Here is a 21,067-nt window from a genome sequence, read left to right on the forward strand (position 1 = left end):
AGCGTATAACATTTTCCATGTTTGTGAGCTAAACTCGTTTTCCTGACGAGTCCAAATTTTTTATTAATTTTTTTTCTGTCATTATTGAACTTTAAAAAGTATATTATGCTGATATTTTAAATATTTTTTTAATATATTTTTAAATATTAAAATTAGTAATAATTAATATATTATGAAAATATAATAGAAAAACATATTCTTTTCTGACACCTAATATACTCTTATTTTTCTCTCAACATACACTTCGTTGGGTGGGTACAACACATTTGTATGAAATAGGCCTAACTTTTAGTATTGTTTCACATACTTTTAATTAGGAAATAAAAGAAAGAAAAACAGAATAATAAAATCTAATAATTTTTTTATCAATTACATGCATTCATGGATAAATTTTATTCTCCTCCGCACGCTTTTTCAGTTATCTTTTTGTTTTCCGCATAAAGGTGTAAAGTAAAAACAAAATAACATGAAGTCGATCACTATCCGTTTTTATTGTCCATTTATGATAGAAAAGACGTAAAGTTATGTTAACCCAGATACTTGGATGTATTAGTAGAGCACTTCTTCCTATCAATAGGAAATCGTTTTCAAAAAATATTTGATATTTAAAAGGTTATTTTTATGTTAAAATAATTAAATAAACTCTATCCCGTTAATTGACCTTCTATGTTAATGGTTTCATTTCAATCGTAAAGAATACCTTCGATGTTAAGAGTTTAGATTCATCCATTTTGGAAAAAAAAATGCAAATTTGCCCGTACACAAATTTTTATATTAAAGTATTCCTAGACTATTGTTTGATGTCAGATATCTCCTTTTCTATGGTTGTTGTTCTGGACGCATGGAATAATTTGGTCACGAACAATCTTTTCAAGTCATCCCAGCTCGTGATGGACCTGGGTGCAAGGTAATACAACCAATCTTTTGCATTGTCCTTCAAGAAATGAAGAAAAGTTTTCAAGTACACATGATCTTCTTGGACATCTACAGGCTTCATGGTAGAGCACACAACATGGAACTGCTTCAGATGCTTACACGGGCCCTCACCTGCAAGTCCATGAAATTTTGGCAACAAATGGATTAATCCAGTTTTTAAAACATAAAGAATTTCCTCCTCAGGATACTGAATGCACAATGAGTGATACGTGAACTCCAGTGTAGTCAGCTCACTCATTGTCCTCTCATGAGGTGGAGGTTGAGCCATGTTATCAATTTCAAAATGAATGTCAAAATAATTAGAATGCACAGTATGCTCAAAATGATCAAAATGCACAGAAACAAAAGTATCAGGTGAATCAAGAAAGGTCACAGAATATGTAGGATGCAAAGATGGATTCCTATTATGCCTAACTCCTCTATGGAATGTTCTATCAATTTCAGGATCCAATGATTGTAAAATACCAATATTCCCCCTAGTCATACACTAATGAACCCAAAACTGCCAAAGTCAACAAAAAGTCAACCAGGAGTAAAAATGGCATAAATTGAAGTACATCAGATTGACCTGAAAATTTTTGACAAAAATTCTAAAATCATGAACAGTTGTCACAAAAATTTTGAAGGCTAACTGCAAATCCTAACTACACGAACAAAACACACAAAGTTTGACTAAAAATAGAAAAATACTAAGAAAAAATCAGTTAAATAGGAAAACGATTTCGTTTGGAAATTCTGAAAATGACAATATTTGAGGACCGAGTCAATCTCATGGTCCGGAATGCATCTACTAGTAACCTGATCACTACACATCTTCCACAAATAGGGGTCATCCCAAATATAATACCTAGCATCGCTCTTGAATTTATCACATTAAGCACTGGATGCTAGGGGAGGAAAAACAGAAGCAACAAGATAATTCACAATGTTATCAAGGGAAAAGAAGCAGAGAGTGTTAACAAACTTTCATCGGGAAAGTCATCCTGGATAGGTGAAACATCATCAGCAAACCTCTTTATCCTACTTAGGTGGTCTGCAACCAAATTATGTGTTTCACTTCTATCACGGATCTCCAAATCGAACTCTTGGAGTCAGAGCATCCATCTTATCAGCCGCGGTTTGGACTCCGCCTTAGTCAACAGGAACTTCAGCACTGCATTGTCAGTAAACACAATAACAGGAGAACCAAACAAATATGATCTAAATTTCTCAAGTGCAAAAACAATTGCAAGGAGTTCTTTTTCTGTTGTGGTATAGTTTGCTTGAGTAGAATCTAACATCCTGGAGGCGTAGTAGATCACTCGAGGCTTCTTGTCAATCTTTTGTCCTGGGATAGCTCCCACGGCAAAATTTGATGCATCACACATGAGCTCGAATGGGGTTGTCCAATTCGGCGCCTGAATGATAGTAGTAATGGTTAGGGCCTTCTTGAGGCAATCAAAAGCCTCTATGCATCATTCATCAAAGACGAAGTCAATATCCTTTTGCAATAACTTGGACAATGGAAGGGCCTTCTTGTTGAAATCCTGAATAAAGCGCATGTAAAACCCTACATGGCCAAGAAAAGAATGAACCTCTCGCACAAAAGAGTGGTAAGGCAACTGTGAAATGAAAGAAATCTTGGCAGGATCAACTTCAATGCCCTTACTCGAAATGATGTGTCCCAAAACTATGCCCTGTTCTACCATGAAATGACACCTCTCAAAATTGAGGACAAGGTTAAATTGGATGCACTTATTCAAAACTTTGTCCAGACTATTTAAACATGCATCAAAGTAGGATCCATAAACAGTAATGAGATTTACCTACCAAGCGCTCAAGGATCTGGTCAATGAATGGTAGGGGGAAGTGGTCTTTCCTGGTCGCTTGATTGAGCCTCCTATAATCGATGCAAACTCTCCAGCTGTTTTGCACCCTTTTGGGATCAACTCGTCCCTTTCATTTTTAACAACTGTGAGGCATGTCTTTTAGCATTTGGAGACCTTATATTACAAATATTATGACAATTTGTAATCTGGGTGTTAGTTATGTATGATGAGTGAATTGTAATCTGACCCAATTGTGTTACTCGTTAGGATTTCAATTTTTTTCTATAATAGGATTTAGTAATCATGGATGATTCTATTAGTAAACCTACGGGAAATGACACAAATGTTGATGAACCAGATCATGTAACCCTGAATGAGGTTGACGTTGAAGATGATATTGATAATGAAAGTGTTGAACTTAATAAGAGAAGGGATAAGAGAATAACTTCTGATTGTTGGAAATACTTGATTAGGATTGGGATTGGTGATGATGGAAAAGAGAGGGCAAGGTGTAATGGCTGCAACCAAAAATACAAAATTGGTAAGATGGCACTTCTCATTTGAAACGTCACATTGAAAAATGAAGTTAAGGTAAATGTGAGGATGTGAGACAAATGATTATGGACGGACAAGGAAAGTTGAAAGCAAAAAATATAGATCAAATGGTTTCTTGTGAATTGTGTGCATATTTGATTATCTGACATGGTTTACCATTCAGTTTTGTGGGGTATGAAGAGCTTAAAACTTGGATAACTTATTTGAATCTTGATGCTACTTTAGTTTCTACAAATACAATTAAAAGGGATGTTTTGAAAATATTAATAAAAGAAAAAAGTATGCTAAAGCAAGAGTTTAATAAAATTTCAAATAGGATTTGTTTGACATTGTCAACACCTGATTTCGTTCGGGCATTGATGGTATTTTTCCCATCCGCAAACTCTGGTAACGCATATAACAATAACCATTGGCGGTATTTTTCCCATCAAAGTAGATAGCTTTGATTAGAGAGGAGATTGAAATGTTTCATTGTAAGCATTCCAAATTAGGAAGTTATTGCTAATTGAAGGATTACTTCTGTCAAGGAAAATAAATTAGGAAGTTTTTGCTAATGATTTGAAACTGAATAGAGCTTGCAATGACAGTAAAGTCTTGTTCCTTTTTCACCAATTTGGCGACTTCTTCCTCCCTGATTTCGTGAAATGATTGAACCAGTTTCGGGCTCAAAAGTTCATAGGCCCATACTTGCCTCTTCTGAATTCAAGTTTCCAAATGCAATATTAATGCATTCACAGAGTAATAATATTGCAACAGTGTTTAGGGGTCGGTTGGAAAAGGTTGTGTCATTGTAGAGGCATTACCAAATCGATTTAAATGAGACCATGCATGGTTTCAACCTCTGTTGGTACTCCATAATATGTACGAGGAGAAAACATAAAGAGCTTAGGGAATAAAGTGGTGCAATTAGAAAAGATGAGAGTGTTTAGACAAGTGTAAAAAGGTGATGGTTGAAGCAATATCATTATTGTTATTATTATTATTATTGGGGAGGCCGTGAAGTGTTTGGCCTCTATTTTTGAGGCTGTGCGATTTTTTTCTAAGATACAATGATACAACGATATACAAACGTTATTATAGAAGTACACGGTGCACACCACTTAAGTCTATTTAGCTCAGTTCAATATTGTTTCTACCATCACCTTAATGCCCCAACTTCGATCAAACCCCATCGTTACTTAGCTTGGAACCTACTTTTCTTTATCACTACTTTATATACTCTTAACACTTCCATTATCTCTCATATATGGGCTATCATCAATTTGCTTCCTTTGTTTCATTTCGACATCATAATTACCTCTCTTACTTTGTAAGCTAAGTATCATGCAATTGAAAAATTATTACACGTTGATCTCATATAATATATGAATAAGTCTTGTTTTTCTTTTTACCTATTTTTACTATTTAGATTTCTAAGATGATATTGAAAATTATTAATTATCATTGATAGGCATGGATTATGATAAATTTAAAGCCCAGTTGGAAGAGCACAATAATCATATAAATGCTCTTGAAGGCAATTTGCGATACGATCGTCGGGTCATGAATACGCTCATGAAAGATATTAGAGAGGAGATTGAAATGTTTCATTGTAAGCATTCCAAAGACTTAGAAGCGTTGATGCAAGAAAATGAGGAATTGTTGTTGTCACTATTGTTAGGTAATTTTATTTATTTTCATTTTAAAAAAAAGAATTGAAATTATTTATTTATTTGCTTTAATTTTTATGTGTGTTTTTTTTTCTGAGGTTGAACTAGTGAAGACGGAGAAACGAATGTTGGAGATAGAGAAACAAATGTTGGATAAGGAAATGGAGAAAATGGATGAAACTTTCAAAGAGCTGAAAACTTATACAATGGAGGCAGAAATGAAGTTGGGGCGAATGAAGGACTATTTATCAAAGCTAGAAACTGTTGTGAAAACATTAAACATGGATAATGAAGATATGATTGGAGATTTATTTGAAAAGGTTGAAAACTTGAAGTATGTAGGTGATGTTTGTAATTAGTCCTGAGTTCTAACCTTTATATTTGATTTTCAAATTTATAACTACAATGTAACACAATTGTTAATTTGCATAATGTGAGAAAAGCAAAGACGAGATGCGAGTGGAAGCAGAAACACGAGATCAAGCATAAGAGGTGAAGAGAGAAAAGATATACGGTATAATATTGAAAAGTTGTATTACAATAAGGTACCATAGAGGGAATATGTAGAAGTGGGTGAAAGAACAGAATAAAAACATAAAAGTTAGAGACAACAGATTTGGTTAGGCAAAATATCGAATAGTTGCAGAACACTAAGTAATGAGCAGAAGATGAGCAGCTAAGCTATGTTATCAGCCCCTCAATCTGGGAATATATATCAAGAGAAGAGAAGTTATTAAGGTAAAATAAAACTAAAAGTTGCAGCATGTTATTAATGGAAAAAATAAAATAAAATGAAACGTCTCCACCAATTTAGTATGTGTATTCTCCACCTAAGGGTGAGCATCGATCGGGTTGGGCCGGATTCGAGCCTAACAGGTCAAATCCAACAAAATCAGAATTTAACATTCAGAAAACTATACCCGACCATTTTACACCTCTGGTTCATTGGGTTTAGGTAGTTTTGGATGCGGTTAAAAATGGATGGACACGAGTTATCAAATTTTAAATTACAATTCAAAGATCAAATAACCAAAGGCTCGAAAAGATCTGAGTGACTCCTCCTCAACTCATTGAATGACATGTGTCATTTGTTTTTCCACTCACGATAGCCACATAAAATTTCTTTTTTTTAGGGTTTCGGACTAAGATGCACATGTTTAGGGTTTGAGAAGGGTAGAACATAGAGGAAGAAGAGAGAAGTATCATCTTGCTGGTATAAGATTTGTTTTTCATTCATTTTTCATGTGTGTGTGCTGCCATAACTACACATGCATGAAAACCTTCCTTCCTTTTCATGTGTGTGCTGCCATAACTACACAAATATTTTCCATTCCTTACAGGCTGATATATTTTCTATGGTTAAATATCACGTTTTGGGGTTTAAGTGGTAAAAACCTATAGCATGAATGGTGGAAGATTTTCGTAGATCACGCACTGCATTTTACAATTGTTTGAGGTGTAGTGGTTCATTCAATCATTGTTTTATGGCACAAGGATAGATAATAGACATACTAAATTGATGGAGCCGTTTCATTTTATTTTATTTTTTCCATTAGTTACATGTTGGGGCTTTTAGTTTTATTTTACCTTGAATAACTTATCGTCTCTTGAGGGTCCACATTATGCATTAAATATATATTCCCAGCTTGAGGGGTTGATAACATAACTTATTTGCTCATTGTTTAGAGTTCTGCAACTATTCAACATTTTACCTAACCGAATTTGTTGTATCTAACTTTTATGTTTTTATTCTATTTTTTCTATTCTATTTTTTCATCCTATTGTATATATTCTCTCTATGGTTCCTTATTGTAATACAATTTTTCAATATTATACCGTATATCTTTTCTCTTTTCACCTCTCGTGCTTGATCTCATGTTTCTGCTTCCACTTGTCTCTTATTTTTGCTTTTTTCACATTATGCAGATCAAGAATTGTGTTACATTGCAACTATAAATTTGAAAATCAAATACAAAGTTTAGAACTTGGGACTAATTAAAGTAAATATTAATAAACATTACATCCCAACTTAAACTTTGCAACCAGATTATCATGTCTTTCAGATAAATCTGCAATCATAGTTGCAATACTCTTTTCTGATGTCTTTATATCATCTTTCAGCTTTGATAAATGGACATTTACTTCCTCCAACATCATTTGTTTCTCCATATTCATGTCAACTTCCAACTTTAATAACCTTTCCTTCATTCCTTTTTTCTTCCTTTCCTAACTCAACATCTTCATTGGTTCCGCCTCTGAAAAGAAAACACATAAAAATAAAGCAAATAAATAAAATTTTCAATTATTTTTTTGTTTAAAAAATTAAAAATAAATAAAATTTATCATTTTCTTCCCTCAAAGCTTTTATGACTTCGAAATACATAGAATCAATCGATTCAATCCTCTTTGCAAGGACCTTCTCATGCACATCCATCGAAGAGATATTGCCTTCCAATCATCATTTACAATATTCTTCTACTGACCATTCCTCATTTCTCCACTATGTTAACCAATCCATGATGGCTCTCCTAATCTATGTGGATGATATCGTCCTAACTGGAAACAACCCCGAGCACATTTAACACATTATCCAACTCCTCGATATGACCTTCCACATCAAGAATTTAGGTGAGCTCACATATTTTCTTGGACTGGAAATCTTAAGAAACCATACTGGCATCTATGTATGTCAACAAAAATGTACCTTGGATCTTCTTCATGACTCAAGTATGTTAGATTGTTCTTCAGCTTCCATTCCCATGGCCCATTCTTTCAAAGCTGACATTGTTGGAGAACCATTCAATATTGTTGATGCTTCTGCCTACCGTTGTCTCCTTAGACGTCTCATATATCTAACAAACATTAGGACCGATATTACTTTTTCCTTCAACACTCTTAGTCAATTTGTGTCCTCCCCCACCACCACGCATCATCAAGCTGCAAACTAAATCCTTCCTACCTGAAAAGCACCCCTGGTCTTGGAATTTTTCTCCATAGCAACACCACTCTCTAGTAAAAAGATTATAACAACTCGAATTGAGCTACATGCCCCGAAACTCGACGTTCTGTCACCAATTTCTTTGTCTATTTTTGTGCCTCCTTTATTTCTTGGCGATCCAAGAAACAACTAACAATTTCCAGAATTATTTCAAATTAATTCATGAATATCTTGAAGTATTATTATTCATGATTGTGGTGGCATAACTTTTGAAACACTAATATAATAGTTATTAGACAGTTAAAAAGCGATTTATAGTCAAATTTTAAAAGATATTATAGAGATGTACGTAAGATTCGAAGTATATTTTGTTAATAAATGGATATCATTTTAATTTTTATTTCTCTAGTATATGGTTTCAAGAATATTCTTATTAATACTTTTAAAGTTAAAAAATCACGCTAACATCATGATCATCTGTTTGTGAGTGGAGAGATGACATTTATACTTACAAAATAAGGTCTAAAGATTCAAAAAGTCAGAAGCAGTGCCTTGGCTTATAAGTACTGAAACCTTAATTATGGCTGCAACATGAGACTACTAGTGTACATAGACCAATGACAATGACTATTATTAATTTTCTTATATTAAAGGCACTATTTTTGGGTGTAATTGGAATGCTAGTTTAACTCCATTATAGTTGTTTGGTATACTCTTTAGCAGGGACAAATGTTAGAGGAGTAATTTGTGCTTGGTAAGAAATTGAAAATATAAGAATGATAATTTGGTGGCTAGACTCTATATTTCATTTGCTTAGCATGGTTGAATTTGTTGTGCTGTTAAGCAAAATGTATATACATTGATTTGCAACACTATTTTAATTACTATTTCTTTTCCTTTGCAGCCCATTTAGTTCACCAGATTGTGGTATGGTTAAGAAATTGCAGAAGAAGCAACATATTGCAAAAGAAGCAATAGAAGCAACATATTCGAATAATATTCACGAATATATATATATATATATATATATATATATATATATATATTTTGTATATTTATATAAAATTTAAATAGAATATAAACATAAAATGTCTATTGATGTTCTCGTAATTTTGCAAAATGGAGGATGAATTTCCGGAAGGTATCCGTAAATTCATTTTCCCTTTTCTTTCAAATCATACATGAGAACATAAATTTTGTTTAAATACGTCAACGCAAATCCTTGTGTACAGAATGATTTGTTCAAACGAGCAAGATAAAACTAATTTAGTACCATTTGATATATAGAAAATAAGATATATTAATATTTGTTAAATTGAATCGACTATCTATTTAATATATTTTAAATTATTTTCGAAATAGCATTATGTGACAAAAAAAAAGTACTTTTGGACGTTACCAACAATTAAATTATACATTTTACAATATTTTTCTTAGATTTAAAAAAAAATAAATTGTAAATAATTTTGGTTTGGGTCGTGTAAAAAAGAAGATTTCAGCCCATTTATAACGTTGATTGGACTAGCCTAGCCTATTAGAACTCAAAAAGTGTGACATTTGCTTCCTGCATTGTCATCGCCGTACTGCATAAAAAGGAGAGAGAAAATGTTAAAGAACTCGTTTCGAAAAGTATTTTTTGAAAAAATATTTCGTATACTTCGGAGAGCTATTTCCAAAATACATGTGAGGAGTATTTCATGAAAGGTATCATGTATATTTCAGTTTATTCTAAAAATCTGTTCCAAAAAGTGTCTTCCAAACTATATTTCGCAATTCCAGAAATTTCATTTCAAAAAGTTTTATTCCAAAAACTCTAAAAATCTTATTTTGAAAAATCTTTTCCGGAATTAATAATGCAGAAGTCACTTTTGTGCAGGTAAACGGCCATTTTGAAAATTGACGGGTGCAGAATAAAAAAATTGATGGTTTTCAAGAATAATAAAAGTTTTAAATTATGTTGTTGGTTTGTAATAGGTGAAGGGGTAAGCCCTACAACTAATAGAATAAAATATATTTTTCTCATTAAAAAACATTAAACTATACCGATGTATTTTCTTTCACTTCTAAAACACTATGTTCGTGTATTCTAAGATACAAATGATTAAAAATCGATTCGTAATATAAAAACATATGTTATTATTTAAAAAAAAAATTGAAGTTTTAATTTATCATACTAAAGAGTTATGGATAAATTTATAATAATAAATAAGAAAAACAAATTAAAATATATGTATCGGTGTTATTTGGAATGAACAAGATAATAATAATAGATATAATTAAGGGTGGGCATGGATTGGATAATTAGATATCCGCTCCAAATCCAATTTGAATCTAAATATATGGTTCAGATTTTGATCCATATCCACTTTTTTGTTGAAAAAACAATTTGGATATTTTAAAATCTATATCCAAATATTAGGATCAAGTTAGATATCCTTATCTAAATATTTGGATCAATTAAGAATCTAGATTTATTTCTAAATCCATTTTTAATGAAACTTAACTTTTTATAAATTTAATTTTAATTTTAAATTTTAAATTTTAATTTTAAATTTATATTTTAAAAATAAAATAATTATTTCATCCAATACATAAATATTTTTAAAAAAAGTAAAATAATATAAAATAATAAAAATATAAAAATATTATAAATTTAATAGTATTAAAGATTAAAAATAATATATTATTTAAATTCTTAGCATTAAAAAAAATTAAAATCATATAATTGTCCATATAAAATCATTTAATCTTTTGGTAATGAAAATGATTATAAAGTCATTACGTCCTCATACAATATCACTAACATTAAAAAATAACAAATCCAAAACACTATAGAGTTGATGGCAATTTTGACAGTCTCTTCAAATAGAATGCAACAACACCCATTCGATTACAAAGTTCAAAATCTCTTCCATGGCTCATTAACTCAAACTCATTATCAATATCTCACAACCATCTATATATGAAGCAACTAGAGTTGGCATCAATCCACTTGACTTGTGATTTATCTGAAACATGAACAAATTAATAAAGAAATTTAAATAATCTATTCCAATGATAGATATAATAACAAATTCATATGTCAAGGCAATAACAACATAAGTTAATGCATCACTCAATCATTTTATCTCTACCCACCAATTCTAATAAAACTAACACATTTTTTGTGACTTATAAATGTTGTTCCATCAAAGTGTCATGTTAGAATACATAACAAAATTTGAATAAAACTTCTTCAGTAAAATACAATGGGAGCAAAAGGAAGGGACACAGAGCACTTACAAAGCGGAAGAAAACCACCACTGCTAAAGCACAAATCTCCAAGTAAGATATGAAGACCACTTCTAGCAGTTTTCTGCACAACAAACAAAGGCTGTATTATCCATATGCCTCTAACAAAATCAATAGGGAAGAAGAAACATATAGATACACACACAACACAAGGAAGTGTAACAAAACGAAAAGAAAGTAATAAAGTTGTTTGATCACTTTATGCATGAATCGACAATCAAAACAAATTCTAGAGACCAAAGCACCCTATACAAGCATTACGTTTGAATCACACAAGCTGAAGACTAGCAAAAAAAGCCCTCATAAGATTTTAGTCTCAATATACTTGCTGGTCTTTATAGTTAAGAAACCATAAAAAAAATTTCTAGCCTGCATAAGATTTTAGTCTCAATATACTTGCTGGTCTTTATAGTTCAACCTCTGAAAAAAAAACATAAAAATTTAAAGTGAATAAATAAAAAATTTCAATTCTTTTTTTTAAATATAAATAAATAAAATTACCTGACAACAGTGACAACAACACTTCCTCATTCTCTTGCATAAACGCTTCCCTCTAAGTCTTTGGAATGCTTAGAATGAAATGTTTCAATCTCCTCTCTAATATCTTTCATGAGCGTATTCATGACCCGACTATCGTATCGCAAGTTGCCTTTAAGAGCATTTATATGATTATTGTGCTCTTTCAGCTGGGTTTTAAATTTATCATAATTCATGGACTGATAACATAGCTTAGCTGCTCATCTTCTGCTCATTGCTTAGACTTCTGCAACGATTTGACATTTTACCTAACCGAATATGTTATATTTAACTTTTGTGTTTTTATTCTGTTCTTTCATCCTCTTATATATATTCTCTCTATGGTACCTTATTCTAGTAAAACTTTTCAATATTATACCGTATATCTTTTCTCTCTTTACCCCTCGTGCTTGCTCTCCTGTTTCTGCTTCCACTCGTCTCTTCTCTTTTATTTTCTCACATCTTTCAGATCAACAATTGTGTTACATTGCAGCTATAAATTTGAAAATCAAATATAAAGGTCAGAACTCTGGACTAATTGCAAAAATCACATACTTACTTCAAGTTTTCAACCTTTTCAGATAAATCTCCAATCATATCTTAATTATCCATGTTTAATGTTTTCACACCAGTTTCTAGTTTTTATAAATTGTCTTTTATTCGCCCCAACTTCATTCTTGTCTCCATTGTATAAGTCTTTAGCTCTTTGAAAGTTTTATCCATTTTTTCCATTTCCTTATCTAGCATTTGTTTATATATCTCCAGCATTTTTTTCTTCGTTTTCACTAGTTCAACCTCTGAAAAAAAAAACATAAAAATTTAAAGCGAATAAATAAAAAATTTTAATTTTTTTTTAAATATAAATAAATAAATTTACCTGACAACAGTGACAACAACAATTCCTCATTTTCTTGCATCAACGCTTGCTTCTATGTCTTTAGAATGCTTAGAATGAAATGTTTCAATCTCCTTTCTAATGTCTTTCATGAGCGTATTCATGACCCGACGATCGTATCGCAAGTTGCCTTTAAGAGCATTTATATGATTATTGTGCTCTTTCAACTGGGTTTTAAATTTATCATAATCCATGCCTATCAATGATAATTAATAATTTTCGATATCATCATAGAAATCTAAATAGTAAAAATAGGTAAAAATAGGTAAAAAAAACATGACTTATTCATATATTATATGAGATCAACGTGCAATAATTTTTCAGTTGCATTATATGTAGCTTACAAAGTAAGAGAGGTAATTGTGATGTTCAAAAGAAACAAAGGAAGCATATTGATGATAGCCCATATATGAGAGATAATGGAAGTGTTAAGAGTATATAAACCAGTGATAAAGAAGAGCAGTTGCCAAGCTAAGTAACGATGGCGTGTGATCCAAGTGGAGGCATTAAGGTGATGGAAGAAGCAATATTGAACTGAGCTAAATAGACTTAAGTGGTGTGCACCGTGTACTTCTATAATAACATTTGTATACAATTGTATCATTGTATCTTAGAAAAAAATCGTACAGCCCCAAAAACATAGTGATACAATCCTATCCAGGAAAAAGTATGATCGTTTATGAATTTGAATTCTAAAGAGGCACGACACGAATAAATCAGAGAAGAACGCAGAATAAGACAGAGATGGAGGATGCCACAATCTAGCAGATTGATAAGTCAAGTGAAGATTCACCATAAAGATGTTAATCTTTGATAAGAACTAAAGGCCTAAGCAAAGAACAAGGAGAATCCTCTCTTGAATGGAATCAAATTCAATATATGACTAAAAAGTGTCTACAATAGTTTTTGGTACCTCTATATATAAGCACATGAGTTTAAGAAAACCTAAGAACCCTACAAGAAGGCCGAAACCAAAACATAAACTAATTTATAAAAGAAAGCCCAAAGCCCAAAAACATAACTTATTTTCTAAAAGAAAACCCAAAGTTTAAAAATATAAATTAATTTCCTAATAATTATCCTTCAAAAGTGCTCCAAGCCATGATCTTCATATCCTTTGAATTTTCACTTGCAGTTGCTTGTAGTATCAAGAGTTTTGAATATACGTGATTTTCCAATCTCTTGCTCTTTGCCCTTGTCATAGGTCCTTTGAATTGTAAAGGTTCATCTTCAAGTTCTTCTTATATGGAATCTAGGGATAGTCCTTTATCATTCCCTCCTTCTTGAATCGAAGTTATCCTCAATTTCAAACCTACATCAAATGGAGACAAGTCATTAATATTGAAACTAGATTTTACCCCATAATCTTCAAGTAGATCAACAACATAGGCATTGCCATTGATTCTTTTAAGAACTTGAAATGGTCCATCTCCTCTTGGTAAAAGTTTAGATTTCCTTTTAGAAGGAAATCTCTCCTTCCTAAAGTGAACCCACACCCAATCGCTAGGTTCAAACTTGATCTGCTTCCTCCCTTGGTTAGCCTTAGAGGCTAACTTCTCCATCTTCTTTTCTATTTGGGCCTTTACCTCTTTATGTAAGTTCTTGACAAAGGTTGCTTTGGCAAGTCCATCTTTGTTAGTCATAGAATCAATATCAGGTAAAGGTAACAAATCTAATGGAGTTAAAGGATTAAAACCATATACTACCTCAAAAGGATACATTTGAGTAGTAGAATGAACTACCCTATTATAAGCAAACTCCACATGAGGTAACCACTCCTCTTAAGTTTTCAAATTTTTGTTTACAAAAAATCTAAGGAGTTGCGAAAGAGTTCTATTTACCACTTATGTCTGGCCATATGTTTGAGGATGACAAGTTGTAGAGAAGAGAAGCTTTGTACCTAACTTACCCCACAAGACCTTCCAAAAATAGCTATCAAATTTGACATCCATATCTGAGACAATGATCCGTTGAAGGCCATGTAATCTTACCACTTCTTTGAAAATTAAATTGGCCACATGATTGGCATCATCGCTCTTGTGGCAAGGAATAAAGTGGACCATCTTTGAGAACCTATCAACCACAACAAAAACAAAATCTTTTTCCCCCTTTGGACCTTGGGAGACCCAAAACAAAATCCATAGAAATATCGGTCCAAGGAGAGTTAGGAACAGGTAAGGGCATAAACATCCCATGATGCATAGACTTAGATTTAGCACGCTTACAAGTGATACATTTATTACAAAAAGAGTGCACATCATGTTTCATGTGAGGCCAAAAGAAATGATCATACAATATGTCTAAGGTCTTTTGAACACCAAAATGTCCCATTAAGCCCCCTTCACGAGCTTCTTTTACAAATAATTCCCTCATTGACCCTTTAGGCACACATAACTTTGTTCCTTTGAAAAGAAATGCATCATGCTTGAAAAAATCTTTAAAAGCTCATTTTTCACAATTTTTATAGATTTCACCAAAATCATGGTCATCCATATACAATTCCTTAAACATTTCAAAACCAAGTATTTTAGTTTCAACCATAGATAATAATGCATGCCTCCTAGATAATGCATTCGTAGAGCTCTCAGAAAACAACCTCTCCAAAACCCTTCTTCTTACTCAAATTTTGCCTTTTAAAGGGCCTTAATGCTAGGTTAATGGGCTAAAACGAAATTAAGCTTAATGATGGTTTAATTTTTATTCAATGACCATTATTTAGTGGTTTTTCAACCCTTCTTGGCTGCCTTGCTAGGATTTTCTATGCCTTTTCACATTCAAGTCACAACCAATTTCTAGCAAAAAGAGAGTTAAATTTGGGTTCACCAAGGTTCAAACCCTTAACATGCTCCTCATCAAATCAATGCACAACCATTCAACCATTTCATGTTTCATGATAATTCACATAATTCTATAATTAGGTTATCACTCAACATGCTCATGCATATTATAAAAAATTAATAATAATTCAAACAACACATAATTGGCCTACATAGAACTCGAATCCAAGTCCTCTCACACAATAAAGTACTCTCAACCATTTAAGCTAGTACTTTTCCACGTCATATCAATCAATAATTAATTCCATAAAGGCTCTCCCTACCCGCATTTATTAATTAATTTCCATGGGTCTTACACTTTCCCCATTTAAACCCCACATCTTTCTTAACAAGTTCATTTAGTGGAGACGCTATGGTGCTAAAATCCTTGACAAACCTCCTATAGAAATTAGCCAAACCATGAAAACTTCGTACCTCACTTGCATTCTTAGGGATGGGCCAGTCCCTAATGGCTTTGACTTTTTCCTCATCAACTATTTCCCCTTTTGAGCTAACTACAAACCCCAGGAAAACAACTTCATGTGTACAAAAAATGCATTTATCCTTATTGGTCCAGAAGCACCATATCTTAGTGTCATAGAATCGTTAATGTACCTTGCTAATTATACTCGATCTAATATTGCATTTGCTATAAATTTGTTAAGCAAGATATAATTCTTTAACTACAAGAAAAAAATGGTTTGAAGTAAAACATATACTTCGTTACTTTAAGGGTACTATGAATATGAGCTTATTCCATCCAAATGATTCAGATTCAGACCAATGGGTTATGTATATGCATGTTATTTTACATATTCCCACAATGTCACAATGGTTGATCACAAACAAGATGTTTGTTCATATGTGGTAGCACAATGGTTTCATGAAGGTATATGAAACAAACCATAGTAGCAACATCGTCTAATCATACAGAATTACGAGGAAAGTTGTGAATATGTTTGGTTAAGGTCTATAATTCAACATGTGCAAGAAACTTGTGACTATCCCCGACAAAGATGGAATCAACAACCATATATGAAGACAATAGTGTATTGTTCAATTGAAAGTATGATATAGATATCAAAAAATGCATTCATGTGAAAATATGGCAGGTCTATTTATGAAGTTTTTGCCAAGAAGAACTTTTGAGCAAATGATTCACAAGTTCGGACTCTGTCACCTTAATGATATAAGCTTACATGAGGGGGAGAAATAGAATATGTGATGAACAATATTGTATTAAAGAATACAGAATGTTGTACTCTTTTTCCTTCACTAGGTTTTTTTTATCCTAAAGGGTTTTTCCTTATAAGGTTTTAACGAGGCACATTCTTTTATCAATGAACACTCAAGGGGGAGTGTTATGAATTAATGATTGTCCATTGATTTGATACATTTACTCATATGATTGATACTCATATGATTCATTACTCTTTATGTAAATATTTGTATTAACTAAGTTGATTTGTTTCCTTTATGGATTACATGTTGTATCTATAAATAGGACTCTTCCTATCAATAATAATACACAGATGAGTTGCTCCCTATTATCTCATTCTCTATTCTTTCTTCTATTGTCTATTTTTCTCTCTTCTCCCTATTATGCTTTACTTCATAATAATTTTTTTTGTTGAGAATGATAGAGTTTGTTTTCACATCACAATATTGCTTTCATTTTCATCACCAATTTCATTTCAAAATTTTCAATATAATTTTGGTAATTAGGAAACTAAATAAAAGATATAACCATTGTACGCATCAACCAACCTTAAAAAGTAAACACAATTAAAAAAAGTAAACACAATATTGTATCTATAAATAGGACTTTTCCTATCAATAATAATACATAGATGAGTTGCTCCCTATTCTCTCATTCTGTATTCTCTATTGTTTCTTCTCTTCTCTATTATCTATTATTCTCTGTTATTCGCTTTATTTCATAACATTTCATATTATTTTGTTTTTACTTTACACCTTTAGGTGAAAAACAAAAATATAATCGAAAAAAAAAAGTGTAGAGGAGAATGAAATTTATCCATGAATGCATGCATTGATAAAACAAATTATTAGATTTTATTATTTTCTCTTTTTATTCCTTTTATTTCCTAATTAAAAGTATGTGAATCAATACTAAAAGTTAGGTCACTATTTCATAGAAATGTACGTTGAGAGAAAAATAAAAGAGTACATTGTGCTAGATATATATAAATCATGAAAAGAAAAAAAAAATACACATTAAGTGTTTGGTGAAATCAATTAAAAGAGAACTGTCTCATAAGAAGAAAAGTAAAACCTAATAAAATATAATATTTGATAATAATAATAATAATAAAAAATTAAATATATGATATTTCTATCAATATAAATAAAAATAAAAAATATATAATATCTTTAGGAAAATGATTTTAGCCCACCAGATGAGAAAATGTTATACGCTTTTAATTCAACTTTAAAGATAACATTTGGCATTTTTTTTGGTTTTTTTCTCTATAATAAAAGTGACATCTCTTTGTTTTTTTTAAAAAAATGACATGTCATTTTCCTAACTCTTACAATAGCTCAATGTTTTGGATTTTTCAATTAAAAGCTTTTGAGGATTTTTATTTACCTATGTCTAGTTCGTGATTTAAAAATATCATTGAAAATGTAACTATACTAAATTAAAATCAGGATCTCAAAATTAATACTATAAAATTATGGGACTGATTTGAGACTTTCATAAGAAAATAAGGATTAAAAGTATAATTAAATTTTCTTTTTTTTTCTTACAGGATTAAATAGTCTATCAAAATTTTCACCAACAATTCTTCACAATGTCTTTCGACCTTTGAGATGCACAAGATTTATATGTCATTCATTCCTGACCGAAAAGATTTATTTGGAGAAGACATTCCAAAGTCAGTGATGTAGATTAAATAACAATAAATGTTATAGTAATAGACTAAATATCTTTTTTATCTCTTAACTTTTAGTAAAAAATAAAACTTATCTTTTTTCAAAATTTTGGTTTAATTTATATTTTAACTTTAGAATCGTGTGAATATAATTCTTTCAACCAAATTTTGTTAAACTTTAGTTAACTTTCATAATAGTATTTAACTTGTTTACACCATTTGACACATTTTTATTCCAATATTATCTAACAAACTATTATGAAATGCATTTGAAACATCATTTACACAATTATACACTTAGAAACCTAAGTTAAACTAAAATTTCAAAAAGAAACTAATTTCAATTTGTACCAAAAGTTAAGAAAATAAAAACATATTTAACCATATAATAATTTATGAATTTTTATCTATATTGACCTGATCCACTTGAATAATTTGTTAAATATTTTGATAATGTACTTTAATTATTACCTTAATTTAATCATTATTTACTGTTGTTGGTGTAGTTCGGCCGAAATAACGTAACGTAGTATACACAAATGGAGACGATGTCGGGTCGAGGAGATTATCACATGTGTACATAGTATCACTAACTATTACCTACAGTCTAAACTTTATAGCATTTCTTTGCGATTTTAAATGCGAGTTAAAAGTTTTTGTTTTTTTTTTCCTTTTCAATTTGTGTGTGTTTCGGGTTTTCTGTTTTCGCCCATTCTCTTTCAATTTTCTTGCACAGTATATCAGTGCTGTTGGTTTCTTCAAACAAACAAACGGTCAAAGTTTCATTTTAAAAAAATATTATAAACATCATAAACTCAAATATAGTTTGAAAGCCTGGGAATTTTTGTTTTTAGAGAAAGAGTACATCTGCAACAAAACAAAACGCCCTAACCTAAACAGTGCAGTAACAAGAAAGCATGAACAAGAATTCAGAATCTTCAACAAAACCAAATAACAACAACAATTCACCCAAACCCAAACCCCCTTTCAAGCCAGCAAAGGACGACACCAAGCCCGTGCTTCAAGACCCTGTAATCTCTCCTTGATTTCTTTGTGCCTACACTTTCATTCTTTCTTCATTCTTAATTAACCTTTCTCCTTCGGTTTCAGATACTCAGATCCGACCCGATTGAGACGGAAGAAGCTGTGTTGCGATTGCCTCCATTCTCAGTCCTGGAGAGGCCTAAAGGTATTCACTTTACTTCTTTTTTTGGCTTAATCCTTACCTATTGTCGATTCCTCTATCTGTTTTCAACATTGGGTTTTCAGGTGTGGCCTGTGATAATATTTTACAACTTTTAAAATAGCGGTAGTAGTTATTTATCAGAGAATTTTCTTTTGTTTTATTTTAGCATATGTTCAACTATGAACTGATGGATTTATTCTATTGTGATTTGTTATAATTTATTCCACTTTTGTTCATTCCCTTCCGTCTTATCTCTTGGCAGTGGTTCTTGTTCAGACTAATTTCTGCATAAATGGCAACAACAAAAAATGAAAGTAAAGTGAATTGAACTTGTGAACTATGTTTAAATTAGATTATATACCAAACTTTTATTCAGGCTCGTTTGATTTAACTTCTCCAAGGCTGCATAAAATGATTTTAGATTATAGAGAAGTTTAGTACATCGTGCTTATTTTTCTCTTCTAGAAAAATTTAGCCAAATAGGTCTTAGTTTTCAACAAATATGAGGTTAGCATGGTAGGTATGCTTTGTTAGTCATGTTCAATTCATTTCTTAATAAAAACAATTTTACGATATAGCCTTTAAATTTTCTTGTATGTTCTTTTCCGCATGGAAAGTTTCATCTCAGAAAATTTATGTCCAACTTGAAAAGTAGTAAGAGTAGTTTCACTACCAGACTGTAGTGATGCAAGAATAATTGGTTAAGATTTATGGCCTTTTGGTGCTTCTCTGGGTGGGTATGTCAGATTAGGAATTTATAATGCACAATGATTTGGTTTATTTACCACTACTTGTTCTGTTATCAGCAATCGATACTAGTTTACATGATAATCTTTTGAAGTTGAATTTCTTTTACAGCTTGAAGATGCTATTTTGCTGAATGTTTGGGAGTTTTGTGAGTGAGGAATGCGCGATGGTTGTTTCTAAGTAGAATGTTTGGTACTTGTTTCAAAAAGTGTCTTTGGTATCCTATGAATTTTTATAGTTCAATTTCATCTACTTTAGAATTCATAATCTCCATGTGAGATTCATGCAGTGTCTAGGGAGATTAATAAATTTATTGTTGTTACCATTCATGACCATTGAATTTGTACTTTTCCCAAGATTTGAAAGAAAATCTGCAATGATCTTATAAGCTAAGATGAGTTTCTATATAAGAAAAGTTTAGGTAGATTAAATAAGTTAGACGTTTGAATTTATTTTACTTTGTTTTGCGGACTGTTGAAGAGACACCTAATTTTTCTACTTCCAAATTTTTACTTTTTTGAGGTGGTTTTGTGTCTACTACACTGTACATCCAAACATGCCAAGAGTCATTATTATACCATTTTTATCTGTAAATATTGATTAACAAGTTAAACATGAAAAATTACATCAAGCTATTGTGACCGATTCTGTTAATTAAAATAAAATTAAACATCTTTATCTAAAGGAAGAAAATGCCATTGGTTATATAACCTTAAAGGGATTAAGATTAGTAATAAAGTAAAGAGTCTTTATTTGTTATTTATAAAATGAACTATTGATTGTCCAACCAGTTATACGTTTTTTTCTATTTTTAAATTTGAGCAAGGTTGATATGT

The 21,067-nt window shown here is 31.3% G+C and overlaps 1 protein-coding gene and 1 long non-coding RNA gene across 2 annotated transcripts; both read left to right on the forward strand.

Moving 5' to 3' along the window:
* The first annotated feature begins 3,752 nt into the window (after nucleotides 1–3,752).
* On the forward strand, nucleotides 3,753–9,056 carry LOC146886091 (uncharacterized). Its single transcript, XR_014994839.1, has 4 exons — nucleotides 3,753–4,242; nucleotides 4,750–4,959; nucleotides 5,047–6,404; nucleotides 8,791–9,056. It is a non-coding gene; the product is annotated as an uncharacterized LOC146886091 (long non-coding RNA).
* A 9,983-nt stretch (nucleotides 9,057–19,039) lies between these two features.
* On the forward strand, nucleotides 19,040–20,624 carry LOC146886092 (uncharacterized). The gene is made up of 3 exons (XM_085672970.1): nucleotides 19,040–19,329; nucleotides 19,409–19,487; nucleotides 20,343–20,624. Exons 1-3 carry the CDS (start codon nucleotides 19,216–19,218, stop codon nucleotides 20,345–20,347), a joined length of 198 nt encoding a protein of 65 aa, XP_085529096.1. The 5' UTR covers nucleotides 19,040–19,215; the 3' UTR covers nucleotides 20,348–20,624.
* Nucleotides 20,625–21,067: the final 443 nt, after the last annotated feature.

Source organism: Vigna unguiculata, chromosome 5 (assembly GCF_037176805.1).
Source record: "Vigna unguiculata cultivar grain cowpea cultivar isolate G323 ecotype 2 chromosome 5, ASM3717680v1, whole genome shotgun sequence".
NCBI lineage: Eukaryota > Viridiplantae > Streptophyta > Magnoliopsida > Fabales > Fabaceae > Vigna > Vigna unguiculata.